Source organism: Phalacrocorax aristotelis, chromosome 2 (assembly GCF_949628215.1).
Source record: "Phalacrocorax aristotelis chromosome 2, bGulAri2.1, whole genome shotgun sequence".
NCBI lineage: Eukaryota > Metazoa > Chordata > Aves > Suliformes > Phalacrocoracidae > Phalacrocorax > Phalacrocorax aristotelis.
In genome coordinates, this window is record NC_134277.1 from 34,031,843 (window position 1) to 34,053,539 (window position 21,697).

General features: G+C 38.0%; 1 protein-coding gene across 1 annotated transcript in view; it reads left to right on the forward strand.

The window, feature by feature from the left end:
• The window catches only part of HDAC9 (histone deacetylase 9), a 486,360-nt gene that overhangs the window by 335,618 nt on the left and 129,045 nt on the right, over positions 1–21,697 (forward strand). Inside the window, exons 14-17 of the mRNA XM_075082978.1 lie at positions 239–416; positions 6,610–6,743; positions 14,458–14,578; positions 20,167–20,216. Of these exons, the coding sequence (XP_074939079.1) occupies positions 239–416; positions 6,610–6,743; positions 14,458–14,578; positions 20,167–20,216 (483 nt within the window). The remainder of the gene's footprint in view (positions 1–238; positions 417–6,609; positions 6,744–14,457; positions 14,579–20,166; positions 20,217–21,697) is intronic.

A 21,697-nucleotide genomic window follows, 5' to 3' on the forward strand; every position in this document is an offset into this window, starting at 1 on the left:
GTTGCCTGCCATCACCTACTCTCCAGCAAAGTCAGCAGCCCACACCATCGGTGTGAAAACATCTGTTAAATGGATTTATTGACTAGGTCTTAGGTGTGAGTTGTTGGTTTTTTTTTTTTTCCACACTGTTTATTACAGCCCTGACCTAATGAACTTAATTTGTTGACATGTTTCCCTCAGTGTCTTAACTTGATCCCGTCTCACATTTCTTTCTACTGTGCTGTTTTCTTGGAAACAGGAGTTCCTGGCGCATCAACGTGTCCACCAGTTGCAAATCTACCAGGCTCAGATGGCTACAGTTGGCATGGCGGGATTAGATAAACATCGGCCAGTGTCCAGGACCCTGTCTTCCCCTGCTGATTCCACATTACCTCACCCAGCCATGGACCAGCCCAGCCAGCATGTCTACACGACTGGTAGGTTTCCCTAAAGATTGCTCTTAATAGGCAAGGCAAATGCGTTTGTTCATGTAGGATCAGCAGATTTAAATGCCTTGAATACCTCCTGCAGCAATGCATTCAGTTTTAGCCTTACTGTTCCTTGTTTTTATGACGCTGTACTGGCATCAAATCAACCAGTGCAGCTGATAAATCACAGGGTTAATATTCACACAGCCATAAATTATTATCATTGACTGGCTCTGGCAATATAGCAACAGGTGCTTTTTTGGTGCCTTTAAGTCATTTATAGCTTTTTCTTTCATTTCCCTATCCTCTGGTTCTTCTCTCTGAGTTCTTGTTGCCTATTTTGTAAAGAGACCACCAGTAAGTTGAAGAAAGACCACCAGGAAGTAGGAAAGCTGCAATATTTCTCAATGTCTTCATTTGACAAGTCGGTATATGCTACAAGGTTGCTTTCCCTACAGAAAGAGCAAAGCTTAGCCATGACTAGAAGCGGCTGTTGGCCACAGCTTTGGTGTCTTTCAGCAGTTGTGTGGAATCCCTACAGAGGAAGGTTTTATGGTGAGGCCCTGGGCAGTCCAATCACTCAGGGAGCATCTCCTATTGGTATGGCCTGTCCTGTCCAAAACTGAGCGTTAGAACCCCCAAAAACTTCAGTGAAAGGAAGCAAAATGACCACAGAAAATCAATTTCTTATTACGGGTAATCTAAGCTTGCAAGAGGGTCCATCTTTTAAAAGCCTGAATCTCAGTATAACATTATAGCATGGTTAGAAGGAAAGTTTCACTTTGTGCGCAAGAAAGGGGAAATGAATACTTGGAGGTACTGTTTATTCAGGTTTCTGCCAGAAGTACTAATTCCTTCACATCATTTGGCAGAACTTGCCACGCCCTGAAAATTTACAGCTCTTCAGGCCATGACCATGGATTGATGTAAGATGGAGTCCTTAATGTGCACTGTATGTGGCTGTGCAAGACAGCGTGTTGTCCCGTCTTTCCAATTAGAAAGTGAACTTGGAAAGCAAAAAATTTGTATTTTAAAGAAAAAAAGCTGCAAGTAAGTGGGTAAATGGATGCAAGATGACATTCAAAGATGAAAGACATAATTTATTCTTCTGAAAATACACTGTCAATTTAGGAATTTCACTTGTTGGGTAACAAACATTTGGAATGTGCAGAAAGAAACACGCTAATTCACTTTCCATGAGTTTCTGTAAAAAGACCAGCTGTGTATAGGCGGGATTATTAAACCAGGCCACTGTTTTTATAGTTGTGGTTCATAGAGTCCCCAAAACATTGTAAACTCATTCTAAAAGATTCACAGAGAACACCAAAAGCGAGCTCACTGTGTGCAGGCTTCAATGTCCTGTTCAAAATCTGCGGTTCCACTGGAAAAGTTCAACTGAGTTGCAAATGTAAAGGCTGCTGTTTCAGCCTGATTGCTAAGGTTTACTGACACCTCCTTTTACAAGTCCCCAGAAAGGGGACTAGGGTCAAGGGGGTTGCATATATCTGGGGACTTGTGCCATCAGTGGAACTGATTAAGAAATAAAATGTGAAGCTGAGATAGAAGAGTAAGAGAAGGAATGTAATGATGTAGTACAAACACTGAACAGAGATGGTGTCAGGAAATGGGACATACCAGGCATGAAGGGCTCGAGATCTGGCACAAGGAAGCCTGACGGATTCTGCAATGGAAATGCAGACAGTGCATGTTCATGTTCAGAGTCAGAGTATATGAAGATCAAGCAAAAAGTTTGACCTTATCCCTTTAGTAAAGTAATGATACATGAACAACAGCAGTGGCAAGAGAGAGAGAGAGTGAGAAGGAAAGAGAGACAAAAATGCATCTTATTCCAACTGAGAGTCTCAATTCTCGACTGACCTCCTTTCTCCAAATCTGAAACAACTTTTTCTTGAATCCTTGTTTCTTCTTTTGTTGAATCAGAGCACACACCTTTGCAGTCACAATGAAGCCTTTCCTTTCTGCTTGAAGAAATCCCTTCCCCTGTTATGTCTCCAGGGTTACACACTTACATGTATAACCCTTATCACTGCACTTTCCGAGTACATTGAAAATTGAGCTATTTTCTATGTTATGAGATTAACACCTTTTGAGCGACAATGAACAGAGACTTTCTAACATCAACAGTTCTAATACAGTTTCTGTGAATAACTAGATAGAAATGTGTATTATTAGCATATGGTATGGTATGGTATGGTATGGTATGGTATGGTATGGTATGGTATGGTATGGTATGGTATGGTATGGTATGGTATGGTGTAGAATGGCTTTATTCGTGCATAGTATTTCCTGGGTCTGGATGATGCTCTTGCATCTCTTCATTGGTCAGTGGAAGAAAACCAAGCCAGACCCAATTTTTATCTATTCATATACAGCCTTACAAAAATCCTTTGGAATGAAAGCTCTGAGCAACCTGGTCTGATCACAGTGCTGACCTGCTCTGTGCAGAGGGTTGCAGACCTCTGGAGGTCCCTTCCAACCTGAGCTATCCTGTGCTTGTACGATTTGCTCCCTTAAGAGAGCACAAGATGCATCCAGCCATTGTCCACAGAATTTGCAACACTATTATTTTGAAAAGCATGGAAGGAAGGAATGGGTGGGTGGAAAAGGAGAAAATTGTAGTACAACATGAATTGAGGTCAAATTCGGACCTTAGAAATGAATGTATAAACATCTCCCTGCCTTGAATTATTTCCTATGGGTTTGTTGTGGGTTTTGTTGTTGTTGTTGTTTTGGGTTTTTTTTCCATTTAAAGACAATATATTCTTGGAAGAGAAAAAAGGTAGAAGGAAAACTCTTGTGGCAGAACATTACACAGGGATCAAAATGAGCCTGTATTTCTGTGAGTCACAAGAGAATATGTTCTTAGCCAAATATCTGAAGGGGATCAGAGTCGTGAGAGAGCTATGCAATATATAGACAGTATATGCCTAAGATAATGAGTTAAAGATGGAAAAAAATATAAAATCTACTTGATGTTCATTTAGATGATTTACAGAATATTTGACATTATTTAGTTCAGATTTTTCTTCAGAATAATTTATTAGATATTCTTCCTTTGGATTTTCTTATTGGTACTGTTGCTCTCCAAGACATTTCACCTTCTTCAAAGCTTGCTGTTAAGCCAACAATTTTTAGGTCTTTTACTCTCCCCTCTGTTTAAAATATTATCAAAAGAAGCTGACCGAAATAAAGTACTTCAGAAAAGAATGAGTCTTCAGGAGTGCCCACCAGGAAGACCCTGTTTTTTTCTGACTTAATGTAAATTCAGTTTCTTTTTTTCCTGTGTCTTTTATCATTATATGGTTCAGTGGTGCCATCATTCCAGGGCCACATTCTAACCTCAGTAATATTGGTGTAAATCCAGAATAGATCCACCAGTCTCAGTGGAGCTGCTCAGATTTACACAAGGAATCTGAGAGCAGAATCTGGCTGTAAGCATTTGTTCTGGAGAGACAGAATAACCATCTTTTATTAATATTTCACAGCAGCCTGCAATTGAAAACAGTTGTCTCCCTCTCTCCCTTTTTTGTGGGGGTGGGGAGATTATTGGCTGAATCCTGTTAGGGAAATCCTACAGGCTATTTTTAGCAGTAAGCTCTACTGCTGCATTGTGGTATTGTACCAAGCACATGTGCTGTATGACCAGCAGCCACACATCTGAATTACTTGCACATCCTAAATCAATTTAGATGCTTGCAATAAATGAAAACATGTATTTCAGTCTTTTCTTAAGTCAATTAATCCTATTAGAAAAAAAAAAAAAAAAGTACACTCAGTGTTGTGAATATCTTGCTATTTAAAAGTTTGGAGTAGAGGTTTTTGCCACGCAATACTGACCTGACCCAATTAAACTGATTTTTGATTCAGAAAAAAATAATTCACATACAATGAAATTACAATTTTAGATATATTCTATTTTGGGAAAAATACTAGTACACTAAGAAAGGAATGTTTATGCCAATGAGAGGAGGCATCCTGAACACACTGTTTCAGCATTTCACTTCAAAACCACTGTTTAGTTGCAACCCTGACATAGGACATAAAAAAGTGTCATTATTACATAACATTTTGATTCTGTATAATAATAACACAGTAAAATATATATTTAATAATTCTACTAACTGCAGTTAGAACTATGCAAACCCAAGCCTGTTGGAAGCATTGATAATTAGAATAAAACAGTCATTGAAAGAGTGGCAGGCAGGAGATACTTTCAATTTTCTGCTACATTTGTTAACATTTAACAAGTGTTTCCATTCAAATCCATTGGCTATAACTGCCTAGTCTGCCTAAGTGCTTCTGAAAGTCCTGATGCACGTACATTTAGCATCTAAACACCTTCTCTCTTGGGCAGGGGGATGGGAGGGAAAGTTTTCTTATCTAATGGTATAATGACCACTGGCAAACTGTACAGTCTAGGTATGCAAGAGACTGTAGAAGTCAGAACTTTGGGTGCTAAGAAAAGGAAAGCAAGGATGTGAGCATGCACTTATTTCTGTGCATACTTGCTATTTCAAATAACTTATAAGACCTGATGATAAAGCAGTGAAGTTATAAACAGTACAGTGCAAATAACTGCAGAGAAAGGAAATTATTAACCGCTTTGACAATGCCAGCAAAAATTTTAAGCTGCATTAGTTTATTAGCTCCAGATTTTCACAGGTTCTTTTTTTTTCTTTAAAAGAAAATAAACCAAGAAACTAAATACAAAAATTTATTGCTAATGGATTATTTTGTTAGCTAATCGTTTAGCATAAACTTAGTCATGCTGCACATAGGTATTATTGTTGTATTCTCCTTATACTAAACATAATTGTTGTATTATCATTTTGGCTTAAATGGTAAGATCCCAAAGGATCAGTTCTAAAGTGCATGAGCTAAGAAATATGGCAGCATAAATATTTCTAGAGCAGCATAATTTCTGGCTGGCTTCTAACTGAATTATCTCAGAACCTTAACTTTGCATTGCCCACAGTGTATAGAGTTCCTATGCAACAGAGTTTTTAAACACTTTAATAAAGTTCAATATCCATTCAAGAACTTTGCTGAATAAGTGCAGTATTGAGCACGTTGTTGAATCTGGACTTCAATTTTGTGTTTTCTTCACTGGCTGACTTTTCAACAGCACACTAACCCAATTTTCCCAGAACTGTGTTGGCATCCCAGTAGTGGTGGCACCTAAGAAAGAGGTTTGGAATGCCAAGTTTTGCAGCTTGGAGAAATTGTTAATTTGAGTCCCTTTCAACTGTAAGGGGAAGAAAAATCCAAATGTTTCCCAAATGAAAATGGTTCACGGGGCTAAGGAAAGTATTTTTTGTTCCAGACACTTTGGAGGGAAATGCAAACAACAAGTAAATAAATAAAATCATTTTTCAGTGCTTCAGACTTGGTTTGAAAGCCTTGAAAATTGAGTTTAGCTCCAGCCTACCCGCTAAAATTTCTCTTTTGCTCCCAACACACAACTACAGAGCACTGTGATATTGATAGCTGTTCTGTATAAAGTTGTTCTGTCCTTGGATAAATGAGCGTAGAAAATTCAAAAGGAACCTTGCATTGCAGCCTAACAACAGGATTTGCTCCTAATTGAGTAGTGGGTGAAACTTTTCATTTTAATGAAAAAGGACTCTGGCTGCCACTGCTGCAACTCTCTGAAATATTCATACGATACGCCTTGAGATCTGGAATTAATATTGTATTAGTTAAGCAGTACAAATACAGAGTGGCACTGTAATTTCAAAATTTATTTTAAAAGGTTTTTCTAAATGATTTTCCTTATACTGCTATGAATATATTGCCTTTTCTTCTTATATACAGATTGATTAACAGCCTTAACTGATTGTACCCACTAAAGAAAGAGAAAATAAGTGACTCAGTAATAGAAGTGATTTTTTTTCTAGCTGTAAAAGCTTTAACAAGACACCATGTGATTTCCTTTCTTCTTTAGTTAATTGTGTTTATTAGTATAATTTATTTATAATTAAATTTTATCTTATCAGCATCACAAGACATACTTTTAACTCAAAATGTAGAGTCTCCTAGAGTAGAAGGGAATTAAGATCCCGAATTTTCATCTTGCTCTTACTGACAAATGAGATCCAGTTGTGCTGTAGTATGCATGAAATGGAAGAGTATAACTTGCATTTGTTTTACTGTTTCTTACTGTGCTGTCTTTGTGCCGAAGGTGTTGTGTATGACAGTCTGATGCTGAAGCACCAGTGTATGTGTGGCAACTATGCTAATCACCCTGAACATGCTGGAAGGATCCAAAGCATCTGGTCAAGGCTGCAAGAAACTGGGTTGCTAAACAAGTGCGAGGTAATAAAAAATAAAGACCAGATACTTGACTTGATAAAGTAAATAGCAAATTTATTAAATCCTAAATCTGTCTTACTTCTGCAATAAAAGAGTAATTTGTGTTAGGCATTATTTGGACTTAACTGACAATAGTAAAATAATTAATTTTAGGAAAGCGCACTTCCCAATCAGAAAACAAAGAATTTACACAATGAAAGTCATTTATCCACATGCATCAGAATATAAAATCCAGACATGACTGTGTTCCTCACCTTGATATAGGAAGGTAGACAAACAGTAGTCAAACAGCAAGTGCAGTCCTTTCAACAACACAGTTCTTAACTTTTTCAAGCAGCTAAGGATTTTACTTCTCTAGTAGCACAGAACACTGCTTTTTTTAAATGCAGCTCCATAAGCACATTGCATCTTGCCTTATTTCAGACTCTGAAGTCTGTTTAAATAGCATTTTCATTTGTCTGGTGTACAATGGGTACCAAGTAAAAATCTGAGCCATTCAAACGCAATCTTCTAGACAATATCAGAGCAAATGTGGAACTTTCTTCTGCTTTGATTTCCTTCACAAAACTGCATATTAAACCACCATGTTTAAATCAAGTAGGGCCTCTGAATTTCATATATGACTTGAGTTACTGAAAAACAGCCTTTTCCTACCATTCACTTCTTCCCATGAGTCGTGCAGCACTGTCAACTTCTGCAGAAGCCTGTGGCAATTGGGGGGGCTTACTGCATTGCAGCACAAGTTAACAAAGTTCAACACAAATTTGCTTATGTTTTGCAGGATCCCCCAAATTGTCAGGGCTTTTATGCTCTGTCTTCTTTAATTACTTTTCTATATATACTTAGGTTTTTACAAACCCAAAGGAACTCGTACAATAGGTCCCTTTGATCAGCTATAGTGACTGTCCACAAAGATTTTCAGCAGGTAGCCTAGTATACTGGGCAGTGAGATATTGCAAGCACTATAAAATGGATTTGTTGTATGCACTCATCTAACTAGATGGCAGCACTCTAACAGGCTAATTCTTCTTTTTAGCTTGGATAATTTTTTCAATCTTCAAGAAGACTTTTTTTCAGCAAGGCCCTTAAGGCCACATATCACATGAGTGGCTTCACTGGTGGGATCACATACTTAAGGAGTAAGTTAAACATGCAGCTGAGTGCTTTACTAAAATAATGCCGAGTCACCTTCTTGACTCAGGACCCAAATTATAAAGAAAAGACAAAAAAGAGAGAAAACAAGTAAAACACAATGTGCTGCTATGTATTGCTTTTTTCAGTAATAAATAGATATTGCCAAACAGTAAATTGTGTGGATCTGCAAAAGGTGTAAATAGGAAAAGTGGTATAGGTTAGTCTGAGGTGCATGCAGTCCCTGGAAGATTTAAAGTTTCCTCTTACAATTACGCAATTTCAAAACCTGAAATATAGCCTATTAGGTCTTGCAAAATCCAGTGAGTGGGCAGAAAGGAAATAAGTCACTTCATGTCAAATGGCATTCAGTTAATTTTGACTCCCATTGTGTGCTTTGAAATGAGGCTGGAATGTGAAATGAGCTGTCAAAATGTAAACTCTGATAATAAAACTTTGAGAAACCTCAGTGTGAAGCTGGTGCACAGATCTGGTGTTTATCTTGATCCTCTTATGTAGCTAAAGACAGGATAATATTTGATGATGCAATCTGTCCTTTGCTTCACTGAATTCTCTAGCACTTGCTTGACATCAAACACATCCTTAAATCTGCTCACTTTTCTAAATAAGGAAGGCTGCAGTGGTTCACTTAACTGGTGCTCTGATTCCTTAGAAAAGTTATTCAGCTGAAAATATGACTTGCATCACTAAAGGAGCAATTATTGCCTTATTCAAGAAATAATAGACCACCACGAAGCTGCATTCTGGAATACACCACACTCAGGATGCGGAGTCAAATCTTCACAGGCAACTGCACTGTCTCTTCTTCTGACTTCTGAATGCCCTCTCATGGACACTAGTATTTCTCAATAAAATTTTTCAATATAATTCCCCCTGGTTTCTGTAAGAAGGAGTGGGGACATCGCTGGTCAGGTTTTGCCACGCCCTCTGCCTCATGCACCAAGTTTGAAGGGCACTTAGGAATAGCAACCTGCAACAGCACTTAGGAAATCATCTGAAGTGACTGTGAACCCTTTTTTCCTCTTTTACTAAAACAATAGTCCCACAAGAGGGCTGCAGTCCCATTCTTTGTCTGATGACAAGGTTTCAGTCAGAGGTAGCTCAGATCTTGTTACCTTGCAACATGTGTATCCTTAGCCACAAGCTTGTGTCAGGGAGCCCTCCCTATTTTCTTCATCTAACAAGAAACTCCTATGAAAATGAACAATTGATATCTTTGCAGAGAGCAAAGTACGGTTCTTAAATCATGTGGTCTGGATTAACCCCTCTCACACAGCTCAAGTCTATGGGCCTGGAGAAATGACTGGCCAACTGGCAGTTGGCAAACTGTCACCTCTAACTGGCCATGGGAAAATGGAAGTCATGTATACTGGGCTGACACCATGCTTGCTGCAGTTAACAGATTAATCTGGGTAGATTAATCTAGACTTAATCTATTACCTATATATGTTGCTCATATTGCCCCCGTATATAGTATTTTTAAAATGTAACTTGGGAAAATCATAACACGGTTTGACTGGGGTACTCAAAGCTGTGTCTTCAGTGCAAAATAAAATGTGCCTGGGACTGTTCTCCACCACTGCAGCCAACTGGCATGGAAAGACCCATGTTCATACTACCAGGAATGCTCCCTGGCCCATGCCAGTGACCAAACCATGTCTGGCAGTTTGGGAGAGTGCTAGCAGCTGCTCAGCCAAAACGGTGTGAAGGACCACTTTAGCAATTTAATACTAGAGATGACTGCGTTCCTCTGCCTGGGAATGTTTCTTGGCACTACTTAATTTACTGCTGCATACACAGCCAAAAGGACTTGTTTCTCCAGACTGTATTTTGTCTTTCTAGCCATAGATATTTGAGCTCTAGAGTTATTCAAACAACAGTTTAGAAAGTTTTTGCTAAATTGAGAAACTAGTTATAGCTTTTGGAATTTTTTTTAATCATACCACTCTTCCAAATAGATAGATTACTTCCCCCATCAGCTTCTCCAAGACAAAGGAGAAACACATTCACACCATGGCCAGCCCTGGAGAGCTGGATTTGAGAGACTAGTCCCTGCCTGAGCCCAGGGCAAGAGACTGGAGTAATTTGCCCCCATAGTGGGCTTTTTTATAGTCCTGGTATATATGTATTGGAAAAATAAAATTCAGACACAATATTTTTGCATTAGTTTAAAAGTTTTGTGTGTGTTTACTGAAATACCTATTCTGTGTTCATTAAGGCTGACAGATGTAGAATAGAGAGTTATCAAATGCAGCATCAGAACAGGGCAGCTAAAAGATGTAAAGATTGGCATAAAAACATCCGTTATCTTTTCTTGCAATTTCTCTTGGTAAAGAGCAATGCATATCTGCCCTACCTTTGGGATGAAAAAAAGGACTGAATTATGTTTTGGTAGTGGTGTCTGCTTTCTACTTGTTCTAGGGAGAGGAAGTATTTACATAACTCCTTTGGGGCTGTAATTTATTAACACATGACTGACATTAGGCTACATGGATCAGCACAGTTTTAGAAAAGAAAAAAAGAATGTAGACATGGTCCCACTTTGTGCCCCCACCTCTACTTCCTGTAGGGACTGTGGTCCAGCAACATTTTTCTTTTCAGCCTGGAATGTGATCAGAATTTTGGTAGTTTTCTGGATTAGGGAGCCATCTTACACCTCCTGCTGGCCACATCTCATGGGCTGAAGGAAAGAATTTGAAGATTTAAAAACCTTTGGGTCCGCCAGATCACATAGACTGAAATATATGAAAAAATTCCATCCTCTGAACCTCAGTTTACCACTGAAGAAGAAATAATCCAGGAAAAGTTAGTCTTTAAGAGCATAAAACTTTGTAGTGGTTGAACATATTCAGGTTAGGCACTGGGGGACCAAAACATGAAGAGAGTAAATGTATTTCTATGTGAATGCATGTGTGTCAGAGATATGCTTGCAATTCCCACATAATGGAGAGAGAGCAAGCAATGTGGGTGTACTGACTGGCACAAGATCCACCTTATCTGTGTGTTTTTAAAAACAAGGGAGAATTTAAGAACTATGAGAAATCCCAGAAAAGCACGAAAAACTCTGAGGAAATTGTTTACAAACTAGATAGCCTAAGGGAATTTCAGAGACACTATCTCCATACAAATAGCTGCAGTAAAGGCAATGGTCACCTTACTTCGAGACCAGAGAAATACTCCTTAAACTATGTCAACAATTCCTGCTAGCTTAGCAGAGAGAAACAGGCAGTGTCACCTTTGTCTTTTTGAATCTCTGACTGTGCAAGAGTTTAGTCTGCTGAAAGTCTAACCAAAATCTTCAGGTTAATAGAGGTTATCTGTGTGAAACTTTAATGGTCTATTTTAAACAGGACCAGACTAGACAGTCCTCTTTGACCTTAAATTCTGTGAAAGGTGAAAGCATTTTCCCATTGTGGGGAGAATAACTGTCTAGTTCTAGACTGATTTTTCAAAGGACTCAGGTGTGGTATTTTGCTCTACTGAGATGTATAAATGTCTCTGTTGATGAGGGAACTGCATATGTCAGAGAAGAAAGCCAAAACAGGAATTGTCATGCACTTTAGAAAAGGATGACTTGACTTCTACTAAGGATGTAGTAAATGGATGGATGTAGTATTCAAATCCCGTGAATGAAACAAATACTTCTTATAAGTTCTCCTATGCCATTCCTCCTTTTTCATTGGCTTTATGCCAATTTTCTGCATTCTACTACATTTTAGGCTTTTGATACTACCATAGCAGAAGAAAATTAAGAAAGGCTTTAAAAAAGATGTGGATGAAAGTGTAGGTGTAAAGTTATACAAGTGCATATGTTATATTGTCTGGTAACTCATGCCAGTGAGGGCCAGAAATATTGCTTTGCATAATGGAAGTACCCTGATTCCAGACTCTTGCAACAGATGTGGTTTTGTAGATCTGCTAAATCCTGATGTCGTTGTGTAAGAAGAACTGTTCTTAGCAATTACACAGTTAATTTTTAATATCAATTATTTTTTCCTCTGGATAGAGCCTTAGGTAGTTGGAATTCTGATGTTATTGAAAATGGCTTGACAGGCAGAGATACTGCAAGGATGGGATGAAAGGAACAGTAAATGAGGAGATGGGAATGCAGAAACAGCACAGATGTGTGCACTGTTTCCCCTTCCCTTTCCTCCTGCCATTTACCGTGTAAATGTGTTTGCTGATGTTCAAGGTGAGAGCTGGAGAAGCTGTGGAGAAAGAGCCGCTCTGGGCTGTGCCTGCCCTGGCAGCTCAGCTGTTGGCTGTGCCCCAAGAACCTCACTTCTGGGAGAAGCCTGGAGTGGGGAGTCCTCTTCAGTGCTATTTGATTTCTGCACCAAACCTGTTTCTGCCCTGGATAATCTGGCCGGCAATATTGGATAGTAGGTAGTGTGATGGCAAAACGTTTTGGGAAGGCCACTTGCCGACTCTACTCTGTTAGTGCAAATCATTGTATTCCATAGGATATCACAGAGCTCTCTTTGTAAGAAAAACAGCTAGCTATGGGTCTTTTTATAGTTAAAGTGATATGGCATTTAACAGCACTTTAAAAAGAGCCGGACAATTAACTCTCTTAAACATCTCTTAAAGAGTTTTTGTATAACTTGTAGAAAATATATGACCAGAGTATTTTACTCAAGGTTCTTTGATGTGACCTTCATAAAATACCTCTTTACTTTTCTTATGCATTTGTTTTATCTGTCCTAAAAGTCAGCCTCCCTTCCCAGTTTTGCTGTGGAGAATTGGGTATACAGATTTTTAAAGCAGCTTATTAGAAACATAGACATTAATGAGAATGGATGAACGAAAAAATGTTACCAGTCACCTCACCTGTGAAGAAAAACATTTTATCTGACCCAGAAGAACCATTACAGACTTTATTGACTCCATGAAGTAACATAATGTGCTGATTTTGATTGTGCAACTGTGTGTTAAAAGGATGTGAGTGCAGTGCTACAAATTCTCATGTGAGACTGGGAGAGGCTTGAAGAAACTAGAGATGAAAAAGGGTTTATTAAGTCATTTAGTTCTTGGATCATTCCCTAAAATGTTTTTTCCACTGCTGTGTCCAGTCAAGTTTTAAACACTGCAAGAAATAGGGCTTCCACCATTTCCCTGAGGGGGAGCTTGTTCCAGTCATCTAGATCTAACTATTAGGACATCTTTCCTGATTAGTCAGAAAAAATCGCTACTGCTTAACTCAATATAATTTGCCCATGGTTCTTCTGACCCCCACTAGGCAGCTCCTTTCTTCCGCAGTGCACATTCTCTTTAATATTTAAAAAAAATTGCTTTCTTCTCCTAGTGATGAAGTTGGTACTTTCTGATGTGCATGAGTAGTTGATGGATATAATAAGAATTACAACTTAAACTCTAAGAAAACTAGAATTGAGTGGTATTTCTGTAACAGGTTAGTCTATTAAAAATAGGATGGTCTATTTAGATAACTTCTGTACCTGTTTATCTTTAGACCTTGACAGTCGGACGGATCCACGGTCTAAGTTGTGAGAGGTTTTGCCCCAGGTGTTCATAAGGACCAGCCCTGTAAATAGAGTCCAAGACCTTAAAGATAGGCTGTTTCCTCTCTACGTTACCCAATAACAACAGGAAAGGTGATCTTGGGACCAGAAGTTTGTTGACAGTGCTGTTCATTATGCCCAAACCTGAACAAAATCTGTTTTGTGTTGCTGTGTCTGCAAAGGCTGTGCAGCACTAGCACAAGCAGAGAAGTAAATATCTTTATGATAAGCTGTAACTCCAAATACATACAAGGAACAGACCGGCTGAATAAGAAAGTGTTAGTTTTAATATTTTATTCCTTCTTCCCTATCTTACTTCCTTCCAAAATGGATTAAATTTCAAGAGATTTATAGAAAGACGTCTCAGATTTTTTAACACTGATTTAAGTGGGGAGAGTAGAGGCTGGAGAAAGAGAGGCAAGCTCCACTTACAAAAATATAAGAAAGCAAGTGAGTCAGCATGTGTGACAGCAAAAAAGGGTCCTGGGATAGCAAACATACATTAAAAAAAAAAAATAGAAATATTTTATTAAAGCATTTAAACTTCAATTCTCTTCTTCTCCCTGGCTCTCCTCACTGTGATCATGTTCTTCCTAGCAGCATAAATCACAAATACTAGTAGTAATGCAAAAAACATTTATCCTCATTCAGAACACATCTGTAGCTTACAGGTGTGAATAAATTTTTGCTCTTTAAACTATAATTTTTCTAGCCAGCTTTCTTACCTAGGAAATATTTAACCTTTTGGTTTGTATCTCTTAATATAATGTAGAGAAGAAGCAGAATCTTTTCTTTTTCTTGTATGTGAAACCCTGTATTAAGTTAACTCTGCTAAGACTTAAGTGAAGCATTTGTGATAAACCACACATGCATTTGTTTTTCATATAGCATTACTTTAATAAACAAATCAGTGTCACATTCCTGCATGACGCAATTTCAACCCATTATTAATCATACTAAATGTTATTTCGGACCTTTACTTTTTTTTTTTTTTCTCCCTAAATATTGTCAGTGGAATATTGTAGGCCTCTGCTGTTTTCTTTCAGCGAATTCGAGGTCGAAAAGCCAGTCTGGAGGAAATACAGCTGGTTCACTCTGAACATCATTCACTGCTGTATGGCACCAGCCCCCTGAACAGACAGAAGCTGGACCCCAGGAAACTCCTAGGTCTGTACAGGCCTCTATTCTACTGAGAACAGCACATTCCAGCACTGTCATTAGTCATAGCTGGTGTCAGTTTAAAATACTTGGCAAGCAGTGTGACAAAAATTCACTTTTTCCAAATGCATTGCTATGTGGAAGGAGAATGTTACAACGGAAGCCAAATATAGATTAGCAAAATGCACAGGCTGGAAAGCAGCAATAGAAGTTTCTCCTCATTCGCTTCAAAAATCATCGGACTGTTAACCCTTTACTGTAATTTGTTCTCCATTGGAGGTCAATGGCAATTTTGAACATGGTTGGTCTTCTATCTCCTTGTGTTCTTTGATTTGAAATGGGAGTTTAAGATACACTTGCTTGTCAGAATTGCTTGTTTGCTGTTCTTATTTGCGTTATTTCAATTATTTCAGCCACGCTGAGTGCAGATACCATGCCTAAGTCTTGCTAATAAATGAACTTTATTTTAATGCCTTCCCATTATGCAGGATATAAGCAGGGGGGGAAAAGCACATTAAAATATTAAATGGGTCTGTGGATGTAGAGAGTAGCAGAAAACTGTCAGGATTTTCACGTCAAAGATCTTCATGCGTGGCCAATGCACAGTGTATACTTTTTATAATAGAAAAGTAGGGCTAAATTGAGCTCTCCCATGAGTGCAGGAAGAAGCAGATCTGCTTGTTAGACCTGCTACAGCGAATGTGAAAGGAAACACACAAAGAAGTAGTGCATTTTGGGAATAATCTGTGAGTGAAACCCCACCCTTTATGACCCAGCACACTGGATGCAACATTGTAATTCTCAGATATTTTTATAATACTTATTCTAAGATGTGGAGCTTTTCCTACATGTAATGAAACCCAACCCAAACAAAAACAGTGCTGGCTGTCACAAGAAATTGCTGCCACGTTTTAGTAATACATAGCAATTGTTTTGCTTTGGAAACTAATGCTAAGGGTTTCTTCTGTAAAGCAGACTCTTGCTTCACTGAGTCATAAGAGCAGAAAAGAAAATGTCTTGGTCACGATGTTATCTAAGTTTATACATCTTAACCAAGGCAACATCAAAACAAAAATACCTACAGTATGATAGATTCTCAGGAGCCTGATTTTCCAATGTAGGAACATCACCCCCACCCCCCACTACCCCCATTGCCAAGAAAAAGCTCTAACTTCCTGCGAAATGAATGAAAATTTGGAAACATTTTGTTCTGAGTTCATCAATATTGTAAAAAATTTCCATTTTGATGGAGTCAAGCATTTAATTTAAATTTGGTTGGTTTTGCTTAATTTCATTTTGATTTTCATATTATTTGATATAATATGCATTGATTAAAAAATACTGTTGCCATTTTGGATCTCAGTGGTTGACCACTATGTGGGATGCAGTGTGTAGTTGCAGCTATGAGGTGAAAAAAGGAATGGACCCAGGTATCCTTGCTGTGGTTCTGCCTATGTACAGAGAATGCGGGAAGCTTTGTTTACCCAACCTCAGAAAACCATTTCTTTGCCCACAGTTCCTTACTTGACGCTCTTTGCCTTTTTTATTTGACACTTAGTCCAAAACATTTACTCTCTGAATTTGTATCAAGATCACACTCCCAGCATACGTCTGAGTGTGTCCTTGGCTTAATGCCCTTTTCTGTCTCTGTCTCCAGGAGATTTTCTTGCTGCATCTCACATGACCTTTTACCCAGACAATAGTCAATGAAACACCCTTCCCACATGCTTCTGCATGTGCCTCTTTTTTGGCTGGAAGCTCTAATCATTTGTGCTTCCAGACTCTTGTATGAGGGAACTTAATTGTCTCTTACATTTTTCTAAAATGCAGTGTGACTGTTCCACCTTTTGTTGTCCCCAGTTGAGTGAGGTTAAACCTAATAAATCCTGACATTAAAATTAACATCTTGGTATAGTATAGAAATTCAAAATGATGTGTAGCAAAGGAGAAAAATCTAAAGGAAATGTTTCTCATCAAAAATGTCATCAATAACAACATTGTCTCATAAAATATTTCTATTTCGATGAAAGTGAATTTTTTTTCTACACAAATTGTTCCATTAAATTGTGGCTTTGCATCCTAATGAAACAGAGCTTAATGAAAAGGAGGACCTAACCATCCCTTTCCTTACTCCTCTACCCACCCAAAAAGACAGAGGCACCATTTGTTCTTCACTTGTGCTCCAGAAAAGCATTTCTCCCCTGACCCCGTTCAGAAGAGTACATCTGCTTTGTCTGAAGCTTTTTTTTTTTTTTTTTTTGCTAACAAGCAACTTCTGTATCTTTCAAACAGAAAAGAAACATCTGAAGGAATTAAATTTAGGTATGACTAGGGCTAGAAATGTGCTACTTGTCAATAAATGCTTATTTCAGTGTCCTTGTTCAGGAAAAAAAACTCTTTTCTGGAAGACTGGAAAGCAAAATGGCAGTAAACTATTGAAATCGGCAGTAAACTATTGAAATCAGTGAGAATTATGCAGTTATCATTCACATATTCTTAATTCTTTCGGAGTATAAACCGGCTTGAACTCTTAGCTTTATTTTCCCTGCATCAGGGCCTACAAACGTAGCTATTGCAAATGATCACCTCAACTTTTACACGATTGTGTAGTTTAAGCTTTTTACTGATCATATTTCAGTGTGGTGTGTTAAGCAACATGCTATGTTGCATTACATTGTCTTGACATGAAGGAAATTAATATGTAGACTATGGGTCACTTCACATTATGGTTTCATGTGACAGAATGCAACCTTTCAAAGTTCTTTGAATAAGCTCAAGGGTAAAACACTTATCAAACACATCTTACAAATTTGTTTGCTTTTTTCCCTCTCCAACCATAATTAGGAAAGTGTTTCTAAAAAGCAGGTTTCCAATGATTACAAGTTTGTAAAAGTGAGAAATATACTGTTGACACATCCCTGACAGTGGGGCAGTATTTAGAGCACAACTAAAAGATGCATTCACAGAACATCTGTACAAATGCAATTTCAATTTAGGGGAAAAATGACCACTTAGCAGGAATGGCTTTTTTCCTGAGGGATGGTACTGAAAACAAGCAGGTTCCTCAAACTGTGCCTTTTCACAAGTGAACGCACTTTCTAGTTTGTTTATTCTTTTGAAAGAGTTTTTGCCCACCACTTTTCCTGCTCATCAGACTCTCAGTCCCCAGTTGTCAGTCTCCTGGGCAGCTTCCTTGACTTCTGTAGGGGCCCTGACCTCAGTCAATTATGGGTGCCTCAGCACCTAATTTGACTATCCAGCTTCTACTGCCTTCGTGGGCTGAAATTTTAGAATACAAATCTTCGATAATTTTTCTAGCTCTATCAGTAAATCATTGTGTTGATTCTTCTCTAAAACATCTTTTTTCTCAAGCGATTTGCTGGTGACTGCAAACTTTGTCCTGACGCAAAGCCAAAAAATATTATTATTTAAAATTTGTCTTCTATCTTACTTGAAGTATCCCAATATCTTTTTTATTATTATTCTGGAGGTATCCTTGGGTGTGGAAGGGTGCTACTGTAAAATGACTGCTATTTACCAAGTTCTGCTGTAGCATCAACTCCAAACATCATGGGAAATTCTCACCTCGACTCATTTTCAGGGTTTGGTTTTTGCTACTGATTTTCATTTTTGGCAAAGAGTGTTGAGAGCTCTTTTCTTTTTGTGAGGCTAGCTAAGTGATGGTCCTACTCTTTCTTAGTAGAACCTTTCCCCACTCTTCTTCTCATGAAAACTCAATGTTTTTCTTGTTCTGCAGAGTATGTTATCTGCTTTTTTTTTACTATTGTGCAATAAGGAGTGAGTATCCTGGCAAGCTTCTTGATACACTGAAAAGGCTTTGTGCTTGTTTCCCCCCATTTTAGTGCTGTTGATTGATTTTAGTATCCTTCCTCACCATCTGCTTTTCTGTTTTTACTTTGTGTTTGTTGTTTTTAATAGTGTTTACCATGCACAATGTGCCCAGCTGCAGGCAGATAAATGAGAATTCATCTGTTGTCTCTTACATCCCAACTCTGCAATAGAATTTAAGAAAAAAGGTCTAGTCATTCAATATTCTAAAAATACCTTCTTTTATTTATCTCAAATTACAGCTTATGTTTCCATTAATGCCTCCTGGCACTTAAACAGCACTAATTTTTTAGTTATCTGCTCATGACTTTTTGATCTTCCCCACAGTAAAAAGTGAAAAATTGCTATTCACATTGGTCCCTGGATTTGCTTAGCAAGAGATCTTGAAACTCCTCCTCTACCTCTACTCTAACAGTCTCCTACAGCCAAGAGCTCCTTGCATGTCTGGGGCCATTAGGACTCACAGTATGAGAACACTCTGCATAGCTGCTGCACCTGCATTTCCCTTGGTAGCTCCACAGGAGGTTTTGTTGGTCTTCTCTAGTACACTGTGCAAACTGATCAAAGGCCTCTAGTCGGTTAAAAATGCACCTTGGATTTTACTCAAAGTGTAAAGCACTTCCTTCATCTCAGACCTTGCAGTCTGGTCTCTCATACTTCAAAGATGATGGCTTATAATTGTCTTTATGCATTTCATTGGCACCTGCTAAACATGAGTAAGTGCAGTATTCGCCCCTTCCATAACAATGGGTGGCTCTTCTAGGTAACTTGAGTGATTCACTATCTAACGTTTCCTCCAGATGGCAAAGTTACAAAGCCAGTTCTGTGATACGGCAGGGGAAAAGCTTCCACAGCTGCCTTAGGATCAGATTACAGACTGGGATAGGGACTGCACCAAATCCTGAGATCCCTACCCAGTTTTCATACTGTCCTTATCAACACAGTGAGTTTAGTGGTACAAAAAAAGAAAACATGAATGAATAGAAAGTGAGTATAAATATTAAGATAAACCCTATCACATTGTCGAAGGTAGAGAGGAGACTAGGCTAGAAATTAGATTCTAAGCCTACTAAGTATTTAGTCCCTTTAGTAGGCTGTGTTTACTAGGTAATATTGAAACAAGTAGTATTTAATTTTATGTTTTTTAAATATTAATGTATTCAATTATGTATGTAAATGAAGAGAACAGCATTTTTGCATAGGTAGGAATGCTAAGGCTGCAATTGTCAAAGGAGAAACTTTTTTAGGGCAATGAAGTTAAGAAATTAGTTATCAGTTTCATGTAAGCTTAATGAGGTCTCCTCTTGTCAGTGAAAAGAAGCAGGCCCTTCTCAAGTATAATTCATCCCTTCACCCATCTAGGCTGGGCAGAGGTGCCTACCCTCACTCCACTGGCTGTAGAAGAAGCTGAGATGACTTGCTTAGACAAGCTGCTTAGCAGCTACTGGTATCGGGATGATTAGTCACCCTAGTTTGGAGTGACTTTCTGTGGATATTCAATCATTATACTCCTTTGAAACTACTACTTACTGATCTTAAGATTTGTCACTGTTGCAAAAGAGTACCTTAAATGTCCCATGGATGATTTGCTTTCTAAGTACTATTAATATTTTTAATTCTAATACATGGACTTTTCATTATGTGATATGAAATCAGAATTACAGTAAAAGAGTGATTACTGTTCCAATATTTAAATGTCTTTTTGATAAATGATGCTTATTGTTTCCTTTTTTTTCTTCAATATATAGGAAACGTGTCTCAAAAACTCTTTTCCTTGTTGCCTTGTGGGGGACTTGGGGTAAGTAGATGTTTGTTTTTTTGCAAGAGGGACAGTACACAATATATGTATTCATTCATTAATTCTTTAGCACTCTTGCATTATCTGTTCAAAGCCTTCAGAAGCTGGTAAAAAGCTAGAGATCAAACCTGAGCCATTATCATACTGTTTTCAAAGACACAGAAGACAGTACATTACAACAAGCAATGGAACAGTTAGACAGGACTAGCAGGATAGCAGACTGAGCTATACAATTGCACCTATGTTACTTTCCTCAAAAATAGAGCTCACGTGAAAAACGCGAAGAGGGAGAACTAAGAAATGTGCACATTATCACAAAATATGTTCCTATCTAACTGATCCGTATGTTTACTGTAGACAAAGATCTGTTGCAACACTAGCTAAAAGAATTAATCTAATTATTGAAAACCATGTAGACTGGAGAATTTCTACTGATGTTGGTATCATGCTCCTATTAAATTCTAGTGAAGAAAATACCAGGGAGAAAGAATTTTTTGTACAAGGGTTTTATCACACAAAAGTATTCTACACTTTTGATCCAGCTGGGTCCATTATTTACTGATGTCAGCAATATCAAAGTGAAATGATATTACTAGATATTGATGGGCTGGCTGGATGAAGCATCTCTCTTTTAGTTCTCTTTCACTGTTTCTGAGTATGCAGGAATAAAGCAACGTTCTTTGGAGGTCAACTACCAGTGCAAACTTCTGAAGTTTTATTTACTTTTATCTTTCACAAAGGATAAATTCCATACCATACTAGCCTTGTTTATAGTGGTTTTTTTTTATTATGAGACACCTGACAGAAGAAATACTCATTTTGTAAGGTTTTAACACACAAAAAAAGAGAAATTCCATTTTAGCTTTCAGAATTTAGCGATTTTTGAGGATTTTTGAACTATGAGTTAAGGAACAAAGAATGACGAAGCAGTAATCATTCCAGCTCCTCTACAGTGGACTTAGCTTGCAAGGATTCTGCCTAAACTTTGGAACTTGGTGACTAGCAACTTGCTAATTTTGAAACCTGGGGGTTGTTTCTGTATGTCGATCAGCTAACATTACACATTGACATGTAGACATGTATGTCCACATGCACCTCTGTGCACACTTATGTGCACAAACACATGTATATGCACTCATTTCTGTATAAAAAAAGGTAAATTTTCACACTGTTTTTGCAGTTATTAAGAAGATTAGAGACAACTGAGCAGGAGATGAATAAAGTTGAGAAATTATGTTGTTCAGGCTTCTGAGTAAAGAGGACTTGATGTAAAATTTCTTGACAAATCTTTTTGAGGCCTTTGGAAAGTAGACAAGATGGTGGTATGCTTTGAAAATTAAAGTGTAAGATTTTTCTATGAAACAATATATTGTGATATTAAAAAATTGTGAATAGAGATGTGCTTTGAAATCCTTCTACTAACGAAAGTATGTTGTCCATTCTAAAGCTAACACGAGTCAGAAATACTCAGTATAGTTTCA